The sequence below is a fragment of the Salmo salar genome, chromosome ssa27 (assembly GCF_905237065.1).
Source record: "Salmo salar chromosome ssa27, Ssal_v3.1, whole genome shotgun sequence".
Classification (NCBI taxonomy): Eukaryota; Metazoa; Chordata; class Actinopteri; order Salmoniformes; family Salmonidae; genus Salmo; species Salmo salar.
The window spans coordinates 44,237,904-44,263,338 of NC_059468.1; the positions used below are offsets into that span (position 1 = coordinate 44,237,904).

At 43.4% G+C, this 25,435-nt stretch overlaps 1 protein-coding gene across 1 annotated transcript; it reads right to left on the reverse strand.

Moving 5' to 3' along the window:
* Window positions 1–10,385: 10,385 nt before the first annotated feature.
* On the reverse strand, window positions 10,386–12,407 carry LOC123730928 (adhesive plaque matrix protein-like). Its single transcript, XM_045709538.1, has one exon. It carries the CDS (start codon window positions 12,405–12,407, stop codon window positions 10,386–10,388), a length of 2,022 nt encoding a protein of 673 aa, XP_045565494.1.
* Window positions 12,408–25,435: the final 13,028 nt, after the last annotated feature.

Consider the following 25,435-nt stretch of genomic DNA (forward strand, 5'->3'; position numbering starts at 1 on the left):
GGTTGTGTTCTATAGTAGGTAGTGTTCTATAGTAGACAGTGTTCTATAGTAGACAGTGTTCTATAGTAGGCAGTGTTCTATAGTAGACAGTGTTCTATAGTAGGTAGTGTTCTATAGTAGACAGTGTTCTATAGTAGACAGTGTTCTATAGTAGACAGTGTTCTATAGTAGGCAGTGTTCTATAGTAGACAGTGTTCTATAGTAGGTAGTGTTCTATAGTAGACAGTGTTCTATAGTAGACAGTGTTCTATAGTAGACAGTGTTCTATAGTAGGCAGTGTTCTATAGTAGACAGTGTTCTATAGTAGGCAGTGTTCTATAGTAGACAGTGTTCTATAGTAGGTAGTGTTCTATAGTAGACAGTGTTCTATAGTAGACAGTGTTCTATAGTAGACAGTGTTCTATAGTAGGCAGTGTTCTATAGTAGACAGTGTTCTATAGTAGACAGTGTTCTATAGTAGACAGTGTTCTATAGTATGTAGTGTTCTATAATAGACAGTGTTCTATAGTAGGTAGTGTTCTATAGTAGACAGTGTTCTATAGTAGACAGTGTTCTGTAGTAGACAGTGTTCTATAATAGACAGTGTTCTATAGTAGGTAGTGTTCTATAGTAGACAGTGTTCTATAGTAGGTAGTGTTCTATAGTAGGTAGTGTTCTATAGTAGGTAGTGTTCTATAGTAGGTAGTGTTCTATAGTAGGTAGTGTTCTATAGTAGGTTGTGTTCTATAGTAGGTAGTGTTCTATAGTAGGTAGTGTTCTATAGTAGACAGTGTTCTATAGTAGACAGTGTTCTATAGTAGGCAGTGTTCTATAGTAGACAGTGTTCTATAGTAGGTAGTGTTCTATAGTAGACAGTGTTCTATAGTAGGCAGTGTTCTATAGTAGACAGTGTTCTATAGTAGACAGTGTTCTATAGTAGACAGTGTTCTATAGTATGTAGTGTTCTATAATAGACAGTGTTCTATAGTAGGTAGTGTTCTATAGTAGACAGTGTTCTATAGTAGACAGTGTTCTGTAGTAGACAGTGTTCTATAATAGACAGTGTTCTATAGTAGGTAGTGTTCTATAGTAGACAGTGTTCTATAGTAGGTAGTGTTCTATAGTAGGTAGTGTTCTATAGTAGGTAGTGTTCTATAGTAGGTTGTGTTCTATAGTAGGTAGTGTTCTATAGTAGATAGTGTTCTATAGTAGACAGTGTTCTATAGTAGGTAGTGTTCTATAGTAGGCAGTGTTCTATAGTAGGCAGTGTTCTAAAGTAGGCAGTGTTCTATAGTAGACAGTGTTCTATAGTAGCCAGTGTTCTATAGTAGGCAGTGTTCTATAGTAGGCAGTGTTCTATAGTAGGCAGTGTTCTATAGTAGACAGTGTTCTATAGTAGGTAGTGTTCTATAGTAGACAGTGTTCTATAGTAGGTAGTGTTCTATAGTAGGTAGTGTTCTATAGTAGGTAGTGTACTATAGTAGACAGTGTTCTATAGTAGACAGTGTTCTATAGTAGACAGTGTTCTATAGTAGGTAGTGTTCTATAGTAGGTAGTGTTCTATAGTAGGCAGTGTTCTATAGTAGGTAGTGTTCTACAGTAGACAGTGTTCTATAGTAGGCAGTGTTCTATAGTAGGTAGTGTTCTATAGTAGGTAGTGTTCTATAGTAGGTAGTGTTCTATATTAGGTAGTGTTCTATAGCAGACAGTGTTCTATTGTAGGCAGTGTTCTATAGTAGGTAGTGTTCTATAGTAGACCGTGTTCTATAGCAGACAGTGTTCTATAGTAGGTAGTGTTCTATAGCAGACAGTGTTCTATTGTAGGCAGTGTTCTATAGTAGACAGTGTTCTATAGTAGACCGTGTTCTACAGTAGGTAGTGTTCTACAGTAGGTAGTGTTCTACAGTAGACAGTGTTCTATAGTAGACAGTGTTCTATAGTAGACAGTGTTCTATAGTAGATAGTGTTCTATAGTAGGCAGTGTTCTATAGTAGACAGTGTTCTATAGTAGGGAGTGTTCTATAGTAGACAGTGTTCTATAATAGACAGTGTTCTATAGTAGGTAGTGTTCTACAGTAGGTAGTGTTCTATAGTAGACAGTGTTCTATAGTAGACCGTGTTCTACAGTAGGTAGTGTTCTACAGTAGGTAGTGTTCTACAGTAGACAGTGTTCTATAGTAGACAGTGTTCTATAGTAGGTAGTGTTCTATAGTAGGTAGTGTTCTATAGTAGGTAGTGTTCTATAGTAGGTTGTGTTCTATAGTAGGTAGTGTTCTATAGTAGACAGTGTTCTATAGTAGACAGTGTTCTATAGTAGGCAGTGTTCTATAGTAGACAGTGTTCTATAGTAGGTAGTGTTCTATAGTAGACAGTGTTCTATAGTAGACAGTGTTCTATAGTAGACAGTGTTCTATAGTAGGCAGTGTTCTATAGTAGACAGTGTTCTATAGTAGACAGTGTTCTATAGTAGACAGTGTTCTATAGTAGACAGTGTTCTATAGTAGGCAGTGTTCTATAGTAGACAGTGTTCTATAGTAGGCAGTGTTCTATAGTAGACAGTGTTCTATAGTAGGTAGTGTTCTATAGTAGACAGTGTTCTATAGTAGACAGTGTTCTATAGTAGACAGTGTTCTATAGTAGGCAGTGTTCTATAGTAGACAGTGTTCTATAGTAGACAGTGTTCTATAGTAGACAGTGTTCTATAGTATGTAGTGTTCTATAATAGACAGTGTTCTATAGTAGGTAGTGTTCTATAGTAGACAGTGTTCTATAGTAGACAGTGTTCTGTAGTAGACAGTGTTCTATAATAGACAGTGTTCTATAGTAGGTAGTGTTCTATAGTAGACAGTGTTCTATAGTAGGTAGTGTTCTATAGTAGGTAGTGTTCTATAGTAGGTAGTGTTCTATAGTAGGTAGTGTTCTATAGTAGGTAGTGTTCTATAGTAGGTTGTGTTCTATAGTAGGTAGTGTTCTATAGTAGGTAGTGTTCTATAGTAGACAGTGTTCTATAGTAGACAGTGTTCTATAGTAGGCAGTGTTCTATAGTAGACAGTGTTCTATAGTAGGTAGTGTTCTATAGTAGACAGTGTTCTATAGTAGGCAGTGTTCTATAGTAGACAGTGTTCTATAGTAGACAGTGTTCTATAGTAGACAGTGTTCTATAGTATGTAGTGTTCTATAATAGACAGTGTTCTATAGTAGGTAGTGTTCTATAGTAGACAGTGTTCTATAGTAGACAGTGTTCTGTAGTAGACAGTGTTCTCTAATAGACAGTGTTCTATAGTAGGTAGTGTTCTATAGTAGACAGTGTTCTATAGTAGGTAGTGTTCTATAGTAGGTAGTGTTCTATAGTAGGTAGTGTTCTATAGTAGGTTGTGTTCTATAGTAGGTAGTGTTCTATAGTAGATAGTGTTCTATAGTAGACAGTGTTCTATAGTAGGTAGTGTTCTATAGTAGGCAGTGTTCTATAGTAGGCAGTGTTCTAAAGTAGGCAGTGTTCTATAGTAGCCAGTGTTCTATAGTAGGCAGTGTTCTATAGTAGGCAGTGTTCTATAGTAGGCAGTGTTCTATAGTAGACAGTGTTCTATAGTAGGTAGTGTTCTATAGTAGACAGTGTTCTATAGTAGGTAGTGTTCTATAGTAGGTAGTGTTCTATAGTAGGTAGTGTACTATAGTAGACAGTGTTCTATAGTAGACAGTGTTCTATAGTAGACAGTGTTCTATAGTAGGTAGTGTTCTATAGTAGGTAGTGTTCTATAGTAGGCAGTGTTCTATAGTAGGTAGTGTTCTACAGTAGACAGTGTTCTATAGTAGGCAGTGTTCTATAGTAGGTAGTGTTCTATAGAAGGTAGTGTTCTATAGTAGGTAGTGTTCTATATTAGGTAGTGTTCTATAGCAGACAGTGTTCTATTGTAGGCAGTGTTCTATAGTAGGTAGTGTTCTATAGTAGACCGTGTTCTATAGCAGACAGTGTTCTATAGTAGGTAGTGTTCTATAGCAGACAGTGTTCTATTGTAGGCAGTGTTCTATAGTAGACAGTGTTCTATAGTAGACCGTGTTCTACAGTAGGTAGTGTTCTACAGTAGGTAGTGTTCTACAGTAGACAGTGTTCTATAGTAGACAGTGTTCTATAGTAGACAGTGTTCTATAGTATGTAGTGTTCTATAGTAGGTAGTGTTCTATAGTAGACAGTTTTCTATAGTAGGTAGTGTTCTATAGTAGGTAGTGTTCTATAGTAGGCAGTGTTCTGTAGTAGACAGTGTTCTATAGTAGACAGTGTTCTATAGTAGGTAGTGTTCTATAGTAGACAGTGTTCTATAGTAGGTAGTGTTCTATAGTAGGTAGTGTTCTATAGTAGACAGTGTTCTATAATAGACAGTGTTCTATAGTAGGTAGTGTTCTATAGTAGACAGTGTTCTATAGTAGACAGTGTTCTATAGTATGTAGTGTTCTATAATAGACAGTGTTCTATAGTAGACAGTGTTCTATAGTAGACAGTGTTCTATAGTAGACAGTGTTCTATAGTAGACAGTGTTCTATAGTAGACAGTGTTCTATAGTAGACAGTGTTCTATAGTAGACAGTGTTCTATAGTAGGTAGTGTTCTATAGTAGGTAGTGTACTATAGTAGACAGTGTTCTATAGTAGACAGTGTTCTATAGTAGACAGTGTTCTATTGTAGGTAGTGTTCTATAGTAGGTAGTGTTCTATAGTAGGCAGTGTTCTATAGTAGGTAGTGTTCTACAGTAGACAGTGTTCTATAGTAGGCAGTGTTCTATAGTAGGTAGTGTTCTATAGTAGGCAGTGTTCTATAGTAGGTAGTGTTCTATATTAGGTAGTGTTCTATAGCAGACAGTGTTGTATTGTAGGCAGTGTTCTATAGTAGGTAGTGTTCTATAGTAGACTGTGTTCTATAGTAGACAGTGTTCTATAGTAGGTAGTGTTCTATAGTAGGTAGTGTTCTATAGTAGACAGTGTTCTATAGTAGACCGTGTTCTACAGTAGGTAGTGTTCTATAGTAGGTAGTGTTCTACAGTAGACAGTGTTCTATAGTAGACAGTGTTCTATAGTAGACAGTGTTCTATAGTATGTAGTGTTCTATAATAGACAGTTTTCTATAGTAGGTAGTGTTCTATAGTAGACAGTGTTCTATAGTAGACCGTGTTCTACAGTAGGTAGTGTTCTACAGTAGGTAGTGTTCTACAGTAGACAGTGTTCTATAGTAGACAGTGTTCTATAGTAGGTAGTGTTCTATAGTAGGTAGTGTTCTATAGTAGACAGTGTTCTATAGTAGGTAGTGTTCTATAGTAGGTAGTGTTCTATAGTAGGTTGTGTTCTATAGTAGGTAGTGTTCTATAGTAGGTAGTGTTCTATAGTAGGTAGTGTTCTATAGTAGACAGTGTTCTATAGTAGACAGTGTTCTATAGTAGACAGTGTTCTATAGTAGGTAGTGTTCTATAGTAGGTAGTGTACTATAGTAGACAGTGTTCTATAGTAGACAGTGTTCTATAGTAGACAGTGTTCTATAGTAGGTAGTGTTCTATAGTAGACAGTGTTCTATAGTAGACAGTGTTCTATAGTAGACAGTGTTCTATAGTAGGTAGTGTTCTATAGTAGGTAGTGTTCTATAGCAGACAGTGTTGTATTGTAGGCAGTGTTCTATAGTAGGTAGTGTTCTATAGTAGACTGTGTTCTATAGTAGACAGTGTTCTATAGTAGGTAGTGTTCTATAGTAGGTAGTGTTCTATAGTAGACAGTGTTCTATAGTAGACCGTGTTCTACAGTAGGTAGTGTTCTATAGTAGGTAGTGTTCTACAGTAGGTAGTGTTCTATAGTAGACAGTGTTCTATAGTAGACCGTGTTCTACAGTAGGTAGTGTTCTACAGTAGGTAGTGTTCTACAGTAGACAGTGTTCTATAGTAGACAGTGTTCTATAGTAGGTAGTGTTCTATAGTAGGTAGTGTTCTATAGTAGGTAGTGTTCTATAGTAGACGGTTCAGTGTTCTATAGTAGGCAGTGTTCTATAGTAGGCAGTGTTCTATAGTAGGTAGTGTTCTATAGTAGACAGTGTTCTATAGTAGACAGTGTTCTATAGTAGGCAGTGTTCTATAGTAGACAGTGTTCTATAGTAGGTAGTGTTCTATAGTAGACAGTGTTCTATAGTAGACAGTGTTCTATAGTAGACAGTGTTCTATAGTAGGCAGTGTTCTATAGTAGACAGTGTTCTATAGTAGGTAGTGTTCTATAGTAGACAGTGTTCTATAGTAGACAGTGTTCTATAGTAGACAGTGTTCTATAGTAGACAGTGTTCTATAGTAGACAGTGTTCTATAGTAGGCAGTGTTCTATAGTAGACAGTGTTCTATAGTAGGTAGTGTTCTATAGTAGACAGTGTTCTATAGTAGACAGTGTTCTATAGTAGACAGTGTTCTATAGTAGGCAGTGTTCTATAGTAGACAGTGTTCTATAGTAGACAGTGTTCTATAGTAGACAGTGTTCTATAGTATGTAGTGTTCTATAATAGACAGTGTTCTATAGTAGGTAGTGTTCTATAGTAGACAGTGTTCTATAGTAGACAGTGTTCTATAGTAGATAGTGTTCTATAGTAGGCAGTGTTCTATAGTAGGTAGTGTTCTATAGTAGACAGTGTTCTATAGTAGACAGTGTTCTATAGTAGGTAGTGTTCTATAGTAGGTAGTGTTCTATAGTAGGTAGTGTTCTATAGTAGACAGTGTTCTATAGTAGGTTGTGTTCTATAGTAGACAGTGTTCTATAGTAGGTAGTTTTCTATAGTAGGCAGTGTTCTATAGTAGACAGTGTTCTATAGTAGACAGTGTTCTATAGTAGACAGTGTTCTATAGTAGGTAGTGTTCTATAGTAGGTAGTGTTCTATAGTAGGTAGTGTTCTATAGTAGGTTGTGTTCTATAGTAGGTAGTGTTCTATAGTAGACAGTGTTCTATAGTAGACAGTGTTCTATAGTAGACAGTGTTCTATAGTAGACATTGTTCTATAGTAGACAGTGTTCTATAGTAGACAGTGTTCTATAGTAGGCAGTGTTCTATAGTAGGCATTGTTCTATAGTAGGTAGTGTTCTATAGTAGACAGTGTTCTATAGTAGACATTGTTCTATAGTAGACAGTGTTCTATAGTAGACAGTGTTCTATAGTAGGTAGTGTTCTATAGTAGACAGTGTTCTATAGTAGACATTGTTCTATAGTAGACAGTGTTCTATAGTAGACAGTGTTCTATAGTAGGTAGTGTTCTATAGTAGGCAGTGTTCTATAGTAGGTAGTGTTCTATAGTAGGTAGTGTTCTATAGTAGACAGTGTTCTATAGTAGGTAGTGTTCTATAGTAGGTAGTGTTCTATAGTAGACAGTGTTCTATAGTAGACCGTGTTCTATAGTAGACAGTGTTCTATAGTAGACAGTGTTCTATAATAGACAGTGTTCTATAGTAGGTAGTGTTCTATAGTAGACAGTGTTCTATAGTAGGTAGTGTTCTATAGTAGGTTGTGTTCTATAGTAGGTAGTGTTCTATAGTAGACAGTGTTCTATAGTAGGTAGTGTTCTATAGTAGGTTGTGTTCTATAGTAGGTAGTGTTCTATAGTAGACAGTGTTCTATAGTAGACAGTGTTCTATAGTAGACAGTGTTCTATAGTAGACATTGTTCTATAGTAGACAGTGTTCTATAGTAGACAGTGTTCTATAGTAGGTAGTGTTCTATAGTAGGCAGTGTTCTATAGTAGGTAGTGTTCTATAGTAGGTAGTGTTCTATAGTAGACAGTGTTCTATAGTAGGCAGTGTTCTATAATAGGTAGTGTTCTATAGTAGGTAGTGTTCTATAGTAGGTAGTGTTCTATAGCAGACAGTGTTCTATAGTAGACAGTGTTCTATAATAGGTAGTGTTCTATAGTAGGTAGTGTTCTATAGTAGGTAGTGTTCTATAGTAGGCAGTGTTCTATAATAGGTAGTGTTCTATAGTAGGTAGTGTTCTATAGTAGGTAGTGTTCTATAGCAGACAGTGTTCTATGTTCCAGGAGTACCTAAAACTAAGTACATATTATATTTACTGGAATGATCATTGTTCTTCTGCTACGTTAACAGACAGGCTCTCAACTTATTAATTTCCAAATACATAAACTTCTTTGTGATTCACTCCACAGGTTGTACGTGAAAAAGACAACTTTGAATTAAGAAGAACTACTCAAAACACTACCGAGATTTTAATGTACTTCACCACTCCCCAACTCCTTTAATTGGATCGATAAAATACTTACGAATTATGACAAACAGCCTCTGCTAAACTAATTCAGTTTTTATCTGTTATTCCTGGAACTATTGATACATTGATTACAAACAGTCTTTATTCCCTTCTGACCAGTCTCATTTTGACTACTTTGGTCCAAAGTGGTGCACTACTAAGGGAATAAACTATTGGCACACAGCAGACAGGAGACAGACAGGACACAGCAGACAGGATCCAGACAGGCCACAGCAGACCAGATCCAGACAGGACACAGCAGACAGGAGCAGGACAGGCCACAGCAGACAGGAACCAGACAGGACACAGCAGACAGGAGCCAGACAGGACACAGCAGACAGGAGCCAGACAGGCCACAGCAGACAGGAACCAGACAGGACACAGCAGACAGGAGCCAGACAGGCCACAGCAGACAGGAGCCAGACAGGACACAGCAGACAGGAGCCAGACAGGCCACAGCAGACAGGAGCCAGACAGGACACAGCAGACAGGAGCCAGACAGGCCACAGCAGACAGGATCCAGACAGGCCACAGCAGACAGGAGCCAGACAGGATCCAGACAGGCTACAGCAGACAGGAGCCAGACAGGATCCAGACAGGCTACAGCAGACAGGAACCAGACAGGACACAGCAGACAGGAGCAGGACAGGCCACAGCAGACAGGAGCCAGACAGGACACAGCAGACAGGAGCAGGACAGGCCACAGCAGACAGGAGCAGGACAGGCCACAGCAGACAGGAGCAGGACAGGACACAGCAGACAGGAGCAGGACAGGCCACAGCAGACAGGAACCAGACAGGACACAGCAGACAGGAGCCAGACAGGACACAGCAGACAGGAGCCAGACAGGCCACAGCAGACAGGAACCAGACAGGACACAGCAGACAGGAGCCAGACAGGCCACAGCAGACAGGATCCAGACAGGATCCAGACAGGCTACAGCAGACAGGAGCCAGACAGGAGCCAGACAGGCCACAGCAGACAGGAGCCAGACAGGACACAGCAGACAGGAGCCAGACAGGCCACAGCAGACAGGAGCCAGACAGGACACAGCAGACAGGAGCCAGACAGGCCACAGCAGACAGGATCCAGACAGGCCACAGCAGACAGGAGCCAGACAGGATCCAGACAGGCTACAGCAGACAGGAGCCAGACAGGATCCAGACAGGCTACAGCAGACAGGAGCCAGACAGGCCACAGCAGACAGGAACCAGACAGGACACAGCAGACAGGAGCCAGACAGGCCACAGCAGACAGGATCCAGACAGGCCACAGCAGACAGGAGGCAGACAGGATCCAGACAGGCTACAGCAGACAGGATCCAGACAGGCTACAGCAGACAGGAGCCAGACAGGCTACAGCAGACAGGAGCCAGACAGGATCCAGACAGGCTACAGCAGACAGGATCCAGACAGGATCCAGACAGGCTACAGCAGACAGGAGACGGACAGGCCACAGCAGACCTGTTTCAGTATGTAGCTTGCATCCTCTTCAGCTGTCATCTCCTCTCTCCTGTCTCACACACACACACCACACACACACTCCACATTACACCTCTTCAGCTGTCATCTCCTCTCTCCTGCCTCAAAGACATTGACTTGCTGTCAATCCATTTGAACTGCTAGCAGTTCTCAGAGGAGGGAGAGAGAGAGAGAGAGAGAGAGAGAGAGAGAGAGAGAGAGAGAGAGAGAGAGAGAGAGAGAGAGAGAGGAATGTAATTTGTCAGTAAGAGCAAAGGGAAGGTGTGTGAGTGGAGAGGGAGGAAGTTCAGAGGGGAGAGTTTGATTTTGTTAGAAGGGAGATGGGTGTAAAAAGATCTCTCAGCCTTCAAAAGGATGACATTTAAAAACCAGAGTATAGAGAACATACATTTCATCCTGGTGCGAGCGTGTGATTCTGTGGGTTATATATGTCTTACAGATGCAAAGAGCTGCACTGAATCTTTCACATTCAGTGTGTTTTGGGAAACTTCAAAACAACGTACGTTTTAATTCCGTGTGACAATTACAAACTGTCCAATTCTAACCCCTGGGGAGGTTTCCTTGGTATTGCTGCCCACATACCACAGGGTTTGTAGAGCAGATGGACAATATGATGGACCAGGGCATGTCCAGGCCTCCAACCTGCCTCTCCACCTTTGCGCCAGTCAACACTTTTCCAGGGAGAGAGTCTGCTTCCCCTCTCTACGCTGTGGAGGGTGAGGGGGCAGTGAGGACTTGGCAGTGCAGGTCTGGAGGGTACTGATGGCTTGGCATGGCGTTGTAGAGGGTACTGAGGGCTTGGCGTAGGGGCGTGAGGGTACTGAGGGCTTGGCATTGGGGTGTGGAGGGTACTGAGGGCTTGGCATTTTGGTGTGGAGGGTACTGAGGGCTTGGCATTGGGGTGTGGAGGGTACTGAGGGCTTGGCATTGGGGTGTGGAGGGTACTGAGGGCTTGGCATATTGGTGTGGAGGGTACTGAGGGCTTGGCATATTGGTGTGGAGGGTACTGAGGGCTTGGCATATTGGTGTGGAGGGTACTGAGGGCTTGGCATATTGGTGTGGAGGGTACTGAGGGCTTGGCATGGCGTTGTAGAGGGTACTGAGGGCTTGGCGTAGGGGCGTGAGGGTACTGAGGGCTTGGCATTGGGGCGTGGAGGGTACTGAGGGCTTGGCATTGGGGCGTGGAGGGTACTGAGGGCTTGGCGTAGGGGCGTGGAGGGTACTGAGGGCTTGGCATTGGGGCGTGGAGGGTACTGAGGGCTTGGCATATTGGTGTGGAGGGTACTGAGGGCTTGGCATTGGGGCGTGAGGGTACTGAGGGCTTGGCATAGGGGTGTGGAGGGTACTGAGGGCTTGGCGTAGGGGTGTGAGGGTACTGAGGGCTTGGCGTAGGGGCGTGAGGGTACTGAGGGCTTGGCATATTGGTGTGGAGGGTACCGAGGGCTTGGCATATTGGTGTGGAGGGTACCGAGGGCTTGGCATTGGGGCGTGGAGGGTACTGAGGGCTTGGCATTGGGGCGTGAGGGTACTGAGGGCTTGGCGTAGGGGCGTGAGGGTACTGATGGCTTGGCATATTGGTGTGGAGGGTACTGAGGGCTTGGCATATTGGTGTGGAGGGTACTGAGGGCTTGGCATATTGGTGTGGAGGGTACTGAGGGCTTGGCATATTGGTGTGGAGGGTACTGAGGGCTTGGCGTATTGGTGTGGAGGGTACTGAGGGCTTGGCGTAGGGGTGTGGAGGGTACTGAGGGCTTGGCATATGGGTGTGGAGGGTACTGAGGGCTTGGCATATTGGTGTGGAGGGTACTGAGGGCTTGGCATATTGGTGTGGAGGGTACTGAGGGCTTGGCATATTGGCGTGGAGGGTACTGAGGGGCTTGGCATATTGGCGTGGAGGGTACTGAGGGCTTGGCATATTGGCGTGGAGGGTACTGAGGGCTTGGCATATTGGCGTGGAGGGTACTGAGGGCTTGGCATATTGGTGTGGAGGGTACTGAGGGCTTGGCATATTGGCGTGGAGGGTACTGAGGGCTTGGCGTATGGGCGTGGAGGGTACTGAGGGCTTGGCATTGGGGCGTGAGGGTACTGAGGGCTTGGCATATTGGTGTGGAGGGTACTGAGGGCTTGGCATTGGGGCGTGGAGGGTACTGAGGGCTTGGCGTATTGGTGTGGAGGGTACTGAGGGCTTGGCATATTGGCGTGGAGGGTACTGAGGACTTGGCGTAGGGGCGTGAGGGTACTGAGGGCTTGGCGTATTGGTGTGGAGGGTACTGAGGGCTTGGCGTAGGGGTGTGGAGGGTACTGAGGGCTTGGCGTAGGGGCGTGGAGGGTACTGAGGGCTTGGCGTAGGGGCGTGAGGGTACTGTGGGCTTGGCGTAGGGGCGTGGAGGGTACTGAGGGCTTGGCATATTGGCGTGGAGGGTACTGAGGGCTTGGCATTGGGGTGTGGAGGGTACTGAGGGCTTGGCATATTGGTGTGGAGGGTACTGAGGGCTTGGCATATTGGTGTGGAGGGTACTGAGGGCTTGGCGTAGGGGCGTGGAGGGTACTGAGGGCTTGGCATATTGGTGTGGAGGGTACTGAGGGCTTGGCATATTGGCGTGGAGGGTACTGAGGGCTTGGCGTAGGGGCGTGGAGGGTACTGAGGGCTTGGCATATTGGTGTGGAGGGTACTGAGGGCTTGGCATATTGGTGTGGAGGGTACTGAGGGCTTGGCGTAGGGGCGTGGAGAGAAAGAAAAAAGGAAAGATGAACATGACCATCATGCTTTTCAATGAGTAAATAACCACGCACTTGAATCTTACAAAATCGTTCTGCATACGGTAGCTCCCCTTTCCTCATCTCTCTCTCTCCCTCCACATCTCTCTCCCTCTCTCTCCCTCCCTCTCTCTCCCTCCCCATCTCTCTCTCTCTCTCCCTCTCTCTCCCTCCCTCTCTCTCTCTCCCCATCTCTCTCTCTCTCCCTCTCTCTCTCCCTCCCCATCTCTCTCCCTCTCTCTCCCTCCCTCTCTCTCCCTCCCCATCTCTCTCTCTCTCTCTCTCTCTCCCTCCCCATCTCTCTCCCTCTCTCTCCCTCTCTCTCTCTCCCTCCCCATCTCTCTCCCTCTCTCTCCCTCCCTCTCTCTCCCTCCCCATCTCTCTCCCTCTCTCTCCCTCCCTCTCTCTCCCTCCCCATCTCTCTCCCTCTCTCTCTCTCCCTCTCTCTCCCTCTCTCTCTCTCTGCCTCCCCATCTCTAGTTCTCTCTCTCTCACTCCACATCTCTGTCTCTCTCTCCCTCCTCATATCTCTCTCTCTCTTATCCTCTCCCTCTCTCTGCCATCTGCATGCCTCACCCTCCCCCTCTCTCCCCATGGTATGACTTGGCAGGACAACAGATGTGTCATTCTTGAGTCAGGCAGTGAGAAGAGGAGAGTAGACAGGAGAAGAGAAGTGGGGCGAAGAGAGGAGAGGTGAGGAGGGGTGAGGAGAGGAGAGGAGAGGAGAGGTGAGGAGAGGAGAGGAGAGGAGAGGTGAGGAGAGGAGAAGAGGAGAGAGAAACAGTGATAGCACTCGGGGACAGAATTTAGGCCCTGTTCATAGAGGAAGAAACACACTGCAAGATGGATATGAACACATCTATATAAAACCTTACCTTCGCTCCAGTCATCCCTCCCTCCCTCCCTCCCCATTGCTCCCTCCCTACACGACTCCCTCCCTCCCCTTTGCTCCCTCTGTCCTCTCCCTCCCTCCATCCCTCCGTCCCTCCCTCCCCTTTGCTCCCTCCCTCCTCTCCCTCCATCCCTCCCTCCCTCCCTCCCCCCCTTTGCTCCCTCCATCCCTCCTTCCCTCCCTCCCTCCCCTTTGCTCCCTCCCTACACAACTCCCTCCCTCTCTCCCTCCCTCCCTCTCTCCTCTTTGCTCCCTCCCTACACGACTCCTTCCCTCCCTCTCCCTCCTTCCCTCCCTCCCTCCCTCCCTGCCTCCATCCCTCCTTCCCTTCCTCTCTCACCTTTGCTCCCTCCCTACACACCTCCTCTCCCTCCCTCCATCCCTCCCTTCCCCCTTCCCTCCCCTTTTGCTTCCTCCATCCCTCCTTCCCTTTCTGTCCAATAGTTCAGCAGTTGTTAAAGCAATCGTATCCTGACAGCATATTGTTCCTTAACTCTCTGTAATGATAGTTGTTTTCTGTCCTTTGTTCTGTAGTTCACAGCAGCAGATGTTTAGGTTGATGTATTGTGACTTCATTTAAAAACTCCACCAATTACTTTCAAATATTACGTTAGAGATCAGAGAGTTTCGCAACAAATTTATAAAAGGCATTTATTTTCCATATTTTAATTATTTATAAAGCGGAATACAAAATAAGTCGAATGCTATTTTTGAAGCATTTAAAGTCATTAGCTCAATTACTTCATTATTTAACTCAAGTCAAGGGAATGCGTTCCAAATGGCACAATTTTCCCCATAGGGCCCTGGTCTAAAGTAGTGCACTACATAGGGAATAGGGTGCCATTTGGGACACCTAAAGCTTTCAAGATATAAATGAAATACAAACCATTTTTCTATCTTTATGCATAAAAGCCTTGGGAAATATGTCTGAAAATAAGTTTGTGCTCTGCTTTTCTCACTTTGTCCCCGTATAGTGTCACAATGATGAATATTTCCCTTTTAGCTAAGCCTGTCCTCTTTATTTGGCGAATATTGTTGTCTGTTTGCCTGTCTTTCTATACGGGGTTGGAACAGAACCGAAAACTAGGAAATGACAAAACATTTCGAGGAACAGAATCAGATCCAGGAAATAGAGTGATCTTTCCTGTTACGGAAAATAACCGTTATTTTAAACGCATGTGAACCGGTTAAATAACGTTATTTTACATTCCAGGCATGTTTTTTTTTGTCCGACAAAAAGTCCCCTATGCAAATCCCTCACTCTGTCAATCAGAAACGTCTTCCAATGTCTACCTGCAGCCCCTCCCCCTCAGAACCTTAGGCTACTGCAGCCCCTCCCCCTCAGAACCTTAGGCTACTGCAGCCCCTCCCCCTCAGAACCTTAGGCTACTGCAGCCCCTCCCCCTCAGAACCTTAGGCTACTGCAGCCCCTCCCCCTCAGAACCTTAGGCTACTGCAGCCCCTCCCCCTCAGAACCTTAGGCTACTGCAGCCCCTCCCCCTCAGAACCTTAGGCTACTGCAGCTCCTCCCCCTCAGAACCTTAGGCTACTGCAGCCCCTCCCCCTCAGAACCTTAGGCTACTGCAGCCCCTCCCCCTCAGAACCTTAGGCTACTGCAGCCCCTCCCCCTCAGAACCTTAGGCTACTGCAGCCCCTCCCCCTCAGAACCTTAGGCTACTGCAGCCCCTCCCCCTCAGAACCTTAGCCTGTGCAGCCCCTCCCCCTATAGAGTCCAACCCCTGCAGCCCCTCCCCTATAGAGTCCAACCCCTGCAGCCCCTCCCCTATAGAGTCCAACCCCTGCAGCCCCTCCCCTATAGAGTCCAACCCCTGCAGCCCCTCCCCCTATAGAGTCCAACCCCTGCAGCCCCTCCCCCTATAGAGTCCAACCTCTGCTTTTTGTCTATATTTTGGGTCTTTGAGGTACTCTCTCCCTTCTCTTTCTCTCTCTCTGGAATGTGATTCAGTGTGAACCCTGGTGTGTATGTCCGTGGTATGTCCATGCTTGCGTGTGATTCTGAGTGTTTGCTGGTGTGTATCAGCGTGTGTGTATCAGCGTGTGTGTACAGCCTAAGGGTTAAGAGAGAGAACAGACTGTAGACTAGTTAGTAGCTGAGCTCAGCGGTCAGTCAGACATAACAGTAACACACACACACACACACACACACACACACACACACACACACACACACACACACACACACACACACACACACACACACACACACACACACACACATACACTTTGAGGAAAACAACACAGAGCCAAAGAGGCAAAAAATACATTACAGGGACAAAGAGGAATCACAATTCAACGGCTCAGACACGAGACGCGTGTGGCAGGGACTTGAGACAATCACAGATTATAAAGGGAAAACCAGCCTCACTGCCAGATGTGTATAAACACATTATTCGACCGCTTCGAGGAAAACAACACAGAACCATTGTTGTGGGCCCCCGCTGTAGCCAACGTGAGTAGGCCCCGGACGGCATCCCAAGCAGCGTCCTCAGAGCATACGCAGTCCAGCTGGCTGTGTATGTGAACTAAACGACTATCGGCCATCACGACAAATCAAATCACATTTTATTTGTCACTCGCGCCGAATACAACAGGTGTATCATGAAATGCTGACTTACAAACCCTTAACCAACAATGCAGTTCAAGAAATAGAGTTAAGAAAATATTTACTAAATAAACGAAAGTAAAAAAATTCAATAAAAACATTGCTCAATAAATGTACATAACAATAACGAGGCTATATATAGGGGTACCGGTACCCTTCAATGTGCAGGGTACAGGTTAGTTGAGGTAATTTGTAAAGTGACTATGCATAGATAACAAACAGAGAGTAGCAGCAGTGTAAAATAAGGGGGGGGGGTGTAGTCAATGTAAATAGTCCGGGCGGGCGTTTTGATTTTAATTGTTCAGCAGTCTGATGGCTTGGGGGAAGAAATTGTTAAGGAACCTCTTGGTCATACACTTGGCACTCCGGTACCGCTCGCCGTGCAGTTGCAGAGAGAAAACAGTCTATGACTTGGGTGACTGGAGTCTTTGAAAATGTTTTGGGCCTTCCTCTGACACCGCTTGGTATAGAGGTCCTGGAGATTCTGGATGGCAGGAAGCTTGGACCCGGTGATGTACTGGGCCGTTCGCACTAACCTCTGTAGCGTCTTGCGATCGGATGCCGAGCAGTTGCCTTACTAGGCAGTGAGTCTCGATGGTGCAGCTGAAGAACCTTTTTAGAGGATCCCCATAATGACTGTATATCTATACCTCCATAATGATTAGGATGATAAGAGGATGAGGAGGATAAGAGGATGAAGATGATAAGAGGATGAGGAGGATAAGAGGAAGGATAAGAGGATGAGGAGGATAAGAGGATGAGGAGGATAAGAGGATGAAGAGGATGAGGAGGATAAGAGGATGAGGAGGATAAGAGGATGAGGAGGATGAGGAGGATAAGATAATTAAGATGATGAGGAGGATAAGAGGATGATAAGAGGGAGGATAAGAGGATGATAAGAGGGAGGATAAGAGGATGAAGATGATAAGAGGATGAGGATGATAATAGGATGAGGAGGATAAGAGGATGAGGAGGATAAGAGGATGAGGAGGATGAAGATGATGAAGAGGACAAGAGGATGAGGAGGATAAGAGGATGAGGAGGATGAAGAGGATGAAGAGGATACAAGGATGAGGAGGATAAGAGGATGAGGAGGATAAGAGGATGAGGAGGATGAAGAGGATGAGGAGGATAAGAGGATGAAGAGGATGAGGAGGATAAGAGGATGAAGAGGATAAGAGGATGAGGAGGATAAGAGGATGAAGATGGAAAGGTTAACTTCTTTATCCGTAGTGATGAGCCCCTCCTGTTCCTAATCCACACAGCATACTGACCAATTTCAAGAGTCATCAAGCAGCATTCACTCACCTGCCAGGTTAGTGTCTGTAACGAAGCACCTTCTGGAGCGAGGCGATCAGCGTTGTAGGAGTAAGGGATGGGATAAGAGGAGGAAAAGAGAGGGACGGAGAAAGGGAAAGTTGTCTGGTCCTGCCAGAGAGGCTTGTGAGGTGAGAGTGTTTTGGAAAGTGTTCACGATTCATGTCAAAACTGGGCCTGATTTGTCCTCATGTCTTTGTTGCTCTCTCTTCATCTGCCATCCAATACTCAGGGGAGTGTCATGTGATCGGTCAAACCCTCTCCCTTAACCTTTCCTCCTGGTCACATTGCACAGCTCTATTGTGTTTCTCTCCACGTCTACACAGGATTAAACCTGTATTCCAGTAATTACTATAACATCACAAAAAATGACAAATGAACACAGCAAACTCCCTTTTTTGGTTGCAGGGAAAACCTACAGACATCAGGATGAAGATGGGATCGATATGGAATCAAAATGGCTTCTCTTATGGAGACAGCCGGATAACCATTTGGGAAATGAAACCCTTTTTTGAATTTTTTTATTTTCAAAACGAGTGTAGTAAAGCAATCTAGCTGGTCCAAGTGAAGGCATCAGCTCCCCGCCTCATCGCCTGTTCATGACTTCCTGACAGAAAAAAAGAGAGGTGGGGGGACGGGACGGGACGGAGGAAAGGAATAACCCTCATGTGATAGAGGGTAGAAACGTAGTGTGGAGACATTAGAGAAAGAGAAAGAGAATAGAGCTGTTCTCTGCTCCCTGTCTGTCTGTCCCCGGTAGATGTCCTGTCAGGCAGAAAGCATGTCCTTGTTGACCCCAGTAACAGAGGGCTCGTGTGCACAGCGCAAATTACATTGATGAATGGCGTTGTTGCGCGCGTTATGGGGGTGTCCTGTCCCCTCTGCCGGTGATTTATTGCACGGGTGACCTGAGTCACCGCCACGCATGGCAGCCGCCATGTAGAGAGAGACGGAGAGAGAAATGAGGGGGGGGGAGTGGCATGTGGCAATACAACATAGAGAAAGGGTGCCTTCCTCTTTATCTCTTTGTCTCCTGCACGTTTCCTTATGTCCCTCTCTGTCCATCATTTCTGCCTCTAAAAAAAGCATAAATTGATATGTTTCAACATATGCCAGTATTATCTGTTGTTTCATGGTGCCTGGTAGCGTTATTGAATTCGAATCACGGAAACCTTTTATGCCTTAATGCTAGTCCGCCAGCTGTGATGATCCATGATGCTATATATATATATATATATATATACGTATACTGCCGTTCAAAAGTTTGGAGTCACTTAGAAATGTCCTTGTTTTGGAAAGAAAAGCAAAAAAAAAATGTGTGCATTAAAATAACATCAAATTGATCAGAAATACAGTGTAGACATTGTTAATGTTGTAAATGACTATTGTAGCTGGAAACAGCTGATTTGTTATGGACTATCTACATAAACGTTCAGAGGCCCATTATCAGCAACCATCACTCCTGTGTTCCAATGGCACGTTGTGTTAGCTAACCCAAGTTTATCATTTTAAAAGGCTAATTGATCGCTAGAAAACCCTTTTGCAATTCTGAAACTCGTCAGTCTATTCTCGTTCTGAGAAATGAAGGCTATTACATGTGACAAATTGCAAAGAAACTGAAGATCTCGTACAACGCTGTGTACTACTCCCTTCACAGAACAGCGCAAACTGGCTCTAAACAGAATAGAAAGAGGGTCTTCCAAGAGCAAATGGGTCTTCCAAAATGGACAATGACCCCAAGCATACTTCCAAAGTTGTGGCAAAATGGCTTAAGGACAACAAAGGAACTGGAGTGGCCATCACAAAGCCCTGACCTCAATCCTATAGAAAATGTGTGGGCAGAAGTGAAAAGTGTATGCGAACAAGGCCTACAAACCTGACTCAGTTACACCAGCTCTGTCAGAGGAATGGGCCAAAATTCACCCAACTTATTGTGGGAAGCTTGTGGAAGGCTACCTGAAACTTTTGACCCAAGTTCAACAATTTAAAGGCAATGCTACCAAATACTAATTGAGTGTATGTAAACTTCTGACCCACTGGGAATGTGATGAAATAAATAAAAGCTGAAATAAATCATTCTCTCTACTATTATTCTGACATTTCACATTCTTAAAACAAAGTGCTGATCCTAACTGTCTTAAGACAGGGCATTTTTACTATAATTAAATGTCAGGAATTGTAAAAAACTGAGTTTAAATGTATTTGGCAAAGGTGTATGTAAACTTTCGACCTCAACTGTATATCATTTGGTCAGTATAAATGACATTTGGACATCTCTTATGCCATTTGGACATGGTTCACTGACTTTTGGGTTCGGAAGCCGACTTCCTATAATCATAAATGGCAAATGGACAAAACATCCTGTCATGACGTGGCCCTTTCTGTGTATAGATCGTGGCTTCCCCTCTCTCACTCTCTCCTAGACCCAGGATCTGTTATCTCAGGTCGTAAATTCCTGGCGGAGACTCTCTCCCCCTGGCCGTGCAGAAAGAGAGATCACAGAGTGAACAAAGGATTTCAAGTGGCCGAACTCCTAAATCCCCCAAATGGGAAAATAAAACTATATGTCCACTTGTGAGAATGTGTGAAGTGTCTATGGACACTTAAGGGACAGTTATGTTGAGTGTGTTTCATTTGGTGACCTCACGAAGGACAGAAAACACACATAACTATATCTCTGAATGTGTACATTTCTCAACTGTGGTGTTTGCGTCTAATTCGTGTATAAAATGAGTAAATATTATACTATTTCTGAAATTATGTAATGTGATGTTAAACCTTTAATGTGAGAGAATTGTATTCCCTTTAAAGTTTAAACTAAGTCATTGGCCACGCCTCCGTGAGTCATAGAACCGCCTATTCTACTGTTATGAATAAAAGCCCCTCCTAAGAAAATCCATCCAAACCCACAGCGTGAGCTGTTTCCGAATAGTTGTTGAATTCCAAACCATACCACGTGGAACGTTGGCTACACGGCTGGAAATGGTTAAACTCTGAGACTATCGATCACTACAGAATAAGAGCAAATCTTAGATACTAATTACTAGTCTGCAGCTAGAAATTATGTCAACCTGGGACGAGAAGACCGACAACTGCCGAAACATCTACTCTATCAGAACATTTCTGAAGGGTACTCTTAAGTATCCCTTCTAACCACAAAATAATTTGATGTTCAGAGAAACAGAAAGATTGAGAGAGACTCAGATGAACTCTCCAGCAGACAGACTGACGATTCCAACAGAGATCAAAAATGACACATGGGCGTAAATATATTTTATTGCAATTATTCCCGAATGAGTGATCGTTCATGTGCAAAGGATTAGCATATCAATTAATATAATTATCAACTGTGTAGTGACTCCTTTTGTCTTTTCCGCCCTTCTCAGTCCACACCCACTTCCTTTACCCTTACCTTTGTCCACCAAGCCGTCATATCGGCTTAGCCCACTAGGGAATCTTCCCTATCATGTGTGAGTAACCAATATCTAATGTTTGTTTGTTTATGCATTTCTGTGATTATTTAGTTAGTTTGTAAATAAATGAAATGTGCCAATTAGTGTATGGATGATTTATAGTAAAGGCTGGGTTCGTGCAGATAACCAACAATTCACAACGGTTGGAATGAGACTGACGTGAGGTAAAGAATAACTCATTAATTAGAAGACTAATTGATCAGATATTAAAATATCTGAATAGTTATATTCGGAAAATTACTAACTTTGTAATCTGAAGATTTTCCTTGGTGCCCCGACTTCCTAGTTAATTACATTTACATGATTAGTTTAATCACGTAATAATAATTACAGAGAATTGATTTGATAAAATAACGCCTAAAATGACATTCCCAAATCTAACTGCCTGTAGCTCAGGCCCTGAAGCAAGGATATGCATATTAATGGTATCATTTGAAAAGAAACACTTAGAAGTTTGTGGAAATCTGAAAGGAATGTAGTAGAATACAACACAATCGATCTGGTAAAAGATAATACAAATAAAAAAACAACCATTCTTTTTTTTGTACCATCATGATTGAAATGGAAGAGAAAGGCCATAATGTATTATTCCAGCCCAGCTGCAATTTAGATGCTGGCCACCAGATGGCAGCAGTGGTATGTGCAACGTTTTAGACTGATCCAATTAACCAATGCATTTCTGTTCAAAATGTTGTCTCAAGACTGCCCAAATGTGCCTAATTTGTTTATTAATAACTTTTCATTTTCACAATTGTGCACTCTCCTCAAACAATAGCATGGTATTCTTTCACTGTAATAGCTACTGTAAATTGGACAGTGCAGTTAGATTAACAAGAATTTAGTCTTTCTGCCAATATCAGATATGTCTATGTCCTGGGAAATGTTATTGTTACTTACGACCTCATGCTAATCGCATTAGACTACGTTAGCTCAACTATCCCGTGGAAGGGACACCGATCCCAAAGAAGTGTTAATGATGCCAAAGACATGACAATCCTGATTTGGTACTTTCAATACTTATGTATGGCATTTGGACATTTCTTATGCCATTTGGCCATGGTTCACTGACTTTTGGGTTCGGAAGCCGACTTCCTATGATCATATATGTCAAATGGACAAAACATAGGCCTCATGGACAAACTCAATAAAATAAGACAAATGTATGTTCATACGGTTATTACATATGTATAATTGTCATAAAAATTCTGACTTTGTGAGTATTTCCCATATGAAAATCTACAATGGGGCGTGCTCACCCTCTATGGGATATTTGTTTTATTACACTTGGCATTTGTTCCGTTTGCAATATGGCTTTGATAAACTGAGGTCCATTTGAGTGATATTTGCGATTGTGTACATGGCTCGCCCAAGGCCAATAAGATACCATTCATTTTTGTCTATTTCATGGGGGTCTTCCATTACCACCCTCCCTCTCTCATTCCATACATCTTACCACCCTCTCCCTCTCTCTTTCAACACGCTTTACCACCCTCTCCAATCTCTCTTTCAACACGCTTTACCACCCTCTCCCTCTCTCTTTCAACACGCTTTACCACCCTCTCCCTCTCTCTTTCAACACGCTTTACCACCCTCTCCCTCTCTCTTTCAACACGCTTTACCACCCTCTCCCTCTCTCTTTCAACACGCTTTACCACCCTCTCCCTCTCTCTCTTTCCATACATTTTACCACCCTCTCCCTCTCTCTTTCAACTCGTCTTATGCCTTGATTACACTGATAGCGTCAACATTCACCTGCTGCCATTTCTGTCAAGCCATCTTCGCATACAGTTTGATGCATACCTTCAATAAATTCATTTTACATTTACATTTTAGTCATTTAGCAGACACTCTTATCCAGAGTGACTTACAGTAGTGAATGCATATATTTCATACATTTTTCATTTTTATTATTATATATTTTTTGGTCGTACTGGTCCCCCGTGGGAATCGAACCCACAACCCTGGTGCTGCAAACACCATGCTCTACCAACTGAGCCACACGGGACCAAATTCATCATATGCACCACACAGAACACACTGCAACTGCCTTTGCAAAGCGAAGAGAAAACAAAGTGTTCCATTGGAAAGGAATGTACTTCTGGTGTAGCAAAATGCAATGACGCTTTTCGTGTGGTCGAGGAGTTAGCACCCTCTCTCTCTCCCTCTTTCCACAGTCTTACCTCCCTCTCTCTCTCTCTCTCTCTCTCTCTCTTTCCACAGTCTTACCTCCCTCTCTCTCTCTTTCCACAGTCTTACCTCCCTCTCTCTCTCTTTCCACAGTCTTACCTCCCTCTCTCTCTCTCTCTTTCCACAGTCTTACCTCCCTCTCTCTCTCTTTCCACAGTCTTACCTCCCTCTCTCTCTCTTTCCACAGTCTTACCTCCCTCTCTCTCTCTTTCCACACATCTTACCTCCCTCCCTCTCTCTTTCCACACATCTTACCTCCCTCTCTCTCTCTTTCCACAGTCTTACCTCCCTCTCTCTCTCTTTCCACAGTCTTACCTCCCTCTCTCTCTCTCTTTCCACAGTCTTACCTCCCTCTCTCTCTCTCTTTCCACAGTCTTACCTCCCTCTCTCTCTTTCCACAGTCTTACCTCCCTCCCTCTCTCTTTCCACAGTCTTACCTCCCTCTCTCTCTCTTTCCACAGTCTTACCTCCCTCTCTCTCTTTCCACAGTCTTACCTCCCTCTCTCTCTCTTTCCACAGTCTTACCTCCCTCTCTCTCTCTCTCTCTCTCTCTCTCTTTCCACAGTCTTACCTCCCTCTCTCTCTCTCTTTCCACAGTCTTGCCTCCCTCTCTCTCCCTCTTTCCACAGTCTTACCTCCCTCTCTCTCTTTCCACACATCTTACCTCCCTCCCTCTCTCTTTCCACACATCTTACCTCCCTCCCTCTCTCCCCTTTCATTAAACTCACACAGGGAGAGGTTTATTTCAGAGCTAAGTGGATTTACGCAGCAGAAAAAAACATTGATCAGCTGAATTTAATTAAAAATCTCTTTAATATACACTAATATCCATAAATAAGTATGTTTTATGGATGAATAAGTATGTTTTATGGATGAGCTTTTCATAATATATCTTTCCGTTCTCTTAAAATCAAATCGAATCAAAATTGAATTGCATTGGTCACACGCTCCGAATACAGCAGGTGTAGACTTTACAGTGAAATGCTTACTTAATGCTTACTTACGAGCCCTTAACCAACAACGCAGAGTTAAAAAGAAAGGCAAATATTTTCTAAATAAAAAGGAAAGAGTAAAACAAAATAACAATAACCTGGCTATATACATGGAGTACCGGTACCTAGACAACGTCCAGGGGTACAAGGTGGTTGAGATAGTTGAGATAGTTGAGGTAATTGAGGTAATTGAGGTGGTTGAGGTAATTGAGGTAGTTGAGGTAGTTGAAGTAATTGACATAGTTGAGGTAGTTGAGATAGTTGAGGTAATTGAGGTAGTTGAGGTAGTTGAGGTAATTGAGGTAGTTGAGGTAATTGAGGTAATTGAGGTAGTTGAAGTAATTGAGGTAGTTGAGGTAGTTGAGGTGGTTGAGGTAATTGAGGTAATTGAGGTAGTTGAAGTAATTGAGGTAGTTGAGGTAGTTGAAGTAATTGAGGTAATTGAGGTAGTTGAGGTAATTGAGGTAGTTGAAGTAATTGAGGTAGTTGAGGTAGTTGAGGTAGTTGAAGTAGTTGAGGTAATTGAGGTAGTTGAGGTAGTTGAAGTAGTTGAGGTAGTTGAGGTATGAGGTAATTGAGGTAGTTGAGGTAGTTGAGGTAATTGAGGTAGTTAAGGTAGTTGAGGTAGTTGAGGTAGTTGAGGTAGTTGAAGTAATTGAGGTAGTTGAGGTAATTGAGGTAGTTGAGGTATTTGAGGTAATTGAGGTCGTTGAAGTAGTTGAGGTAGTTGAGGTAGTTGAGGTAATTGAGGTAATTGAGGTAGTTGAAGTAATTGAGGTAGTTGAGGTAGTTGAAGTAATTGAGGTAGTTGAGGTAGTTGAGGTAGTTGAGGTAGTTGAGGTAATTGAGGTAATTGAGGTAGATGAGGTAGTTGAAGTAATTGAGGTAATTGAGGTAGTTGAGGTAGTTGAGGTAGTTGAAGTAATTGAGGTAGTTGAGGTAATTGAGGTAATTTAAGTAATTGAGGTAGTTGAGGTAGTTGAGGTAATTGAGGTAGTTGAGGTAGTTGAAGTAATTGAGGTAATTGAGGTAGTTGAGGTAATTGAGGTAGTTGAAGTAATTGAGGTAGTTGAGGTAGTTGAGGTAGTTTAAGTAGTTGAGGTAATTGAGGTAGTTGAGGTAGTTGAGGTAGTTGAAGTAGTTGAGGTAGTTGAGGTATGAGGTAATTGAGGTAGTTGAGGTAGTTGAGGTAATTGAGGTAGTTAAGGTAGTTGAGGTAGTTGAGGTAATTGAGGTAGTTAAGGTAGTTGAGGTAGTTGAGGTAGTTGAGGTAATTGAGGTAATTGAGGTAGTTGAAGTAATTGAGGTAGTTGAGGAAGTTGAAGTAATTGAGGTAGTTGAGGTAGTTGAGGTTGTTGAGGTAATTGAGGTAGTTGAGGTAGTTGAAGTAATTGACATAGTTGAAGTAGTTGAGGTAGTTGAGGTAGTTGAGGTAGTTGAGGTAGTTGAAGTAATTGAGGTAATTGAGGTAGTT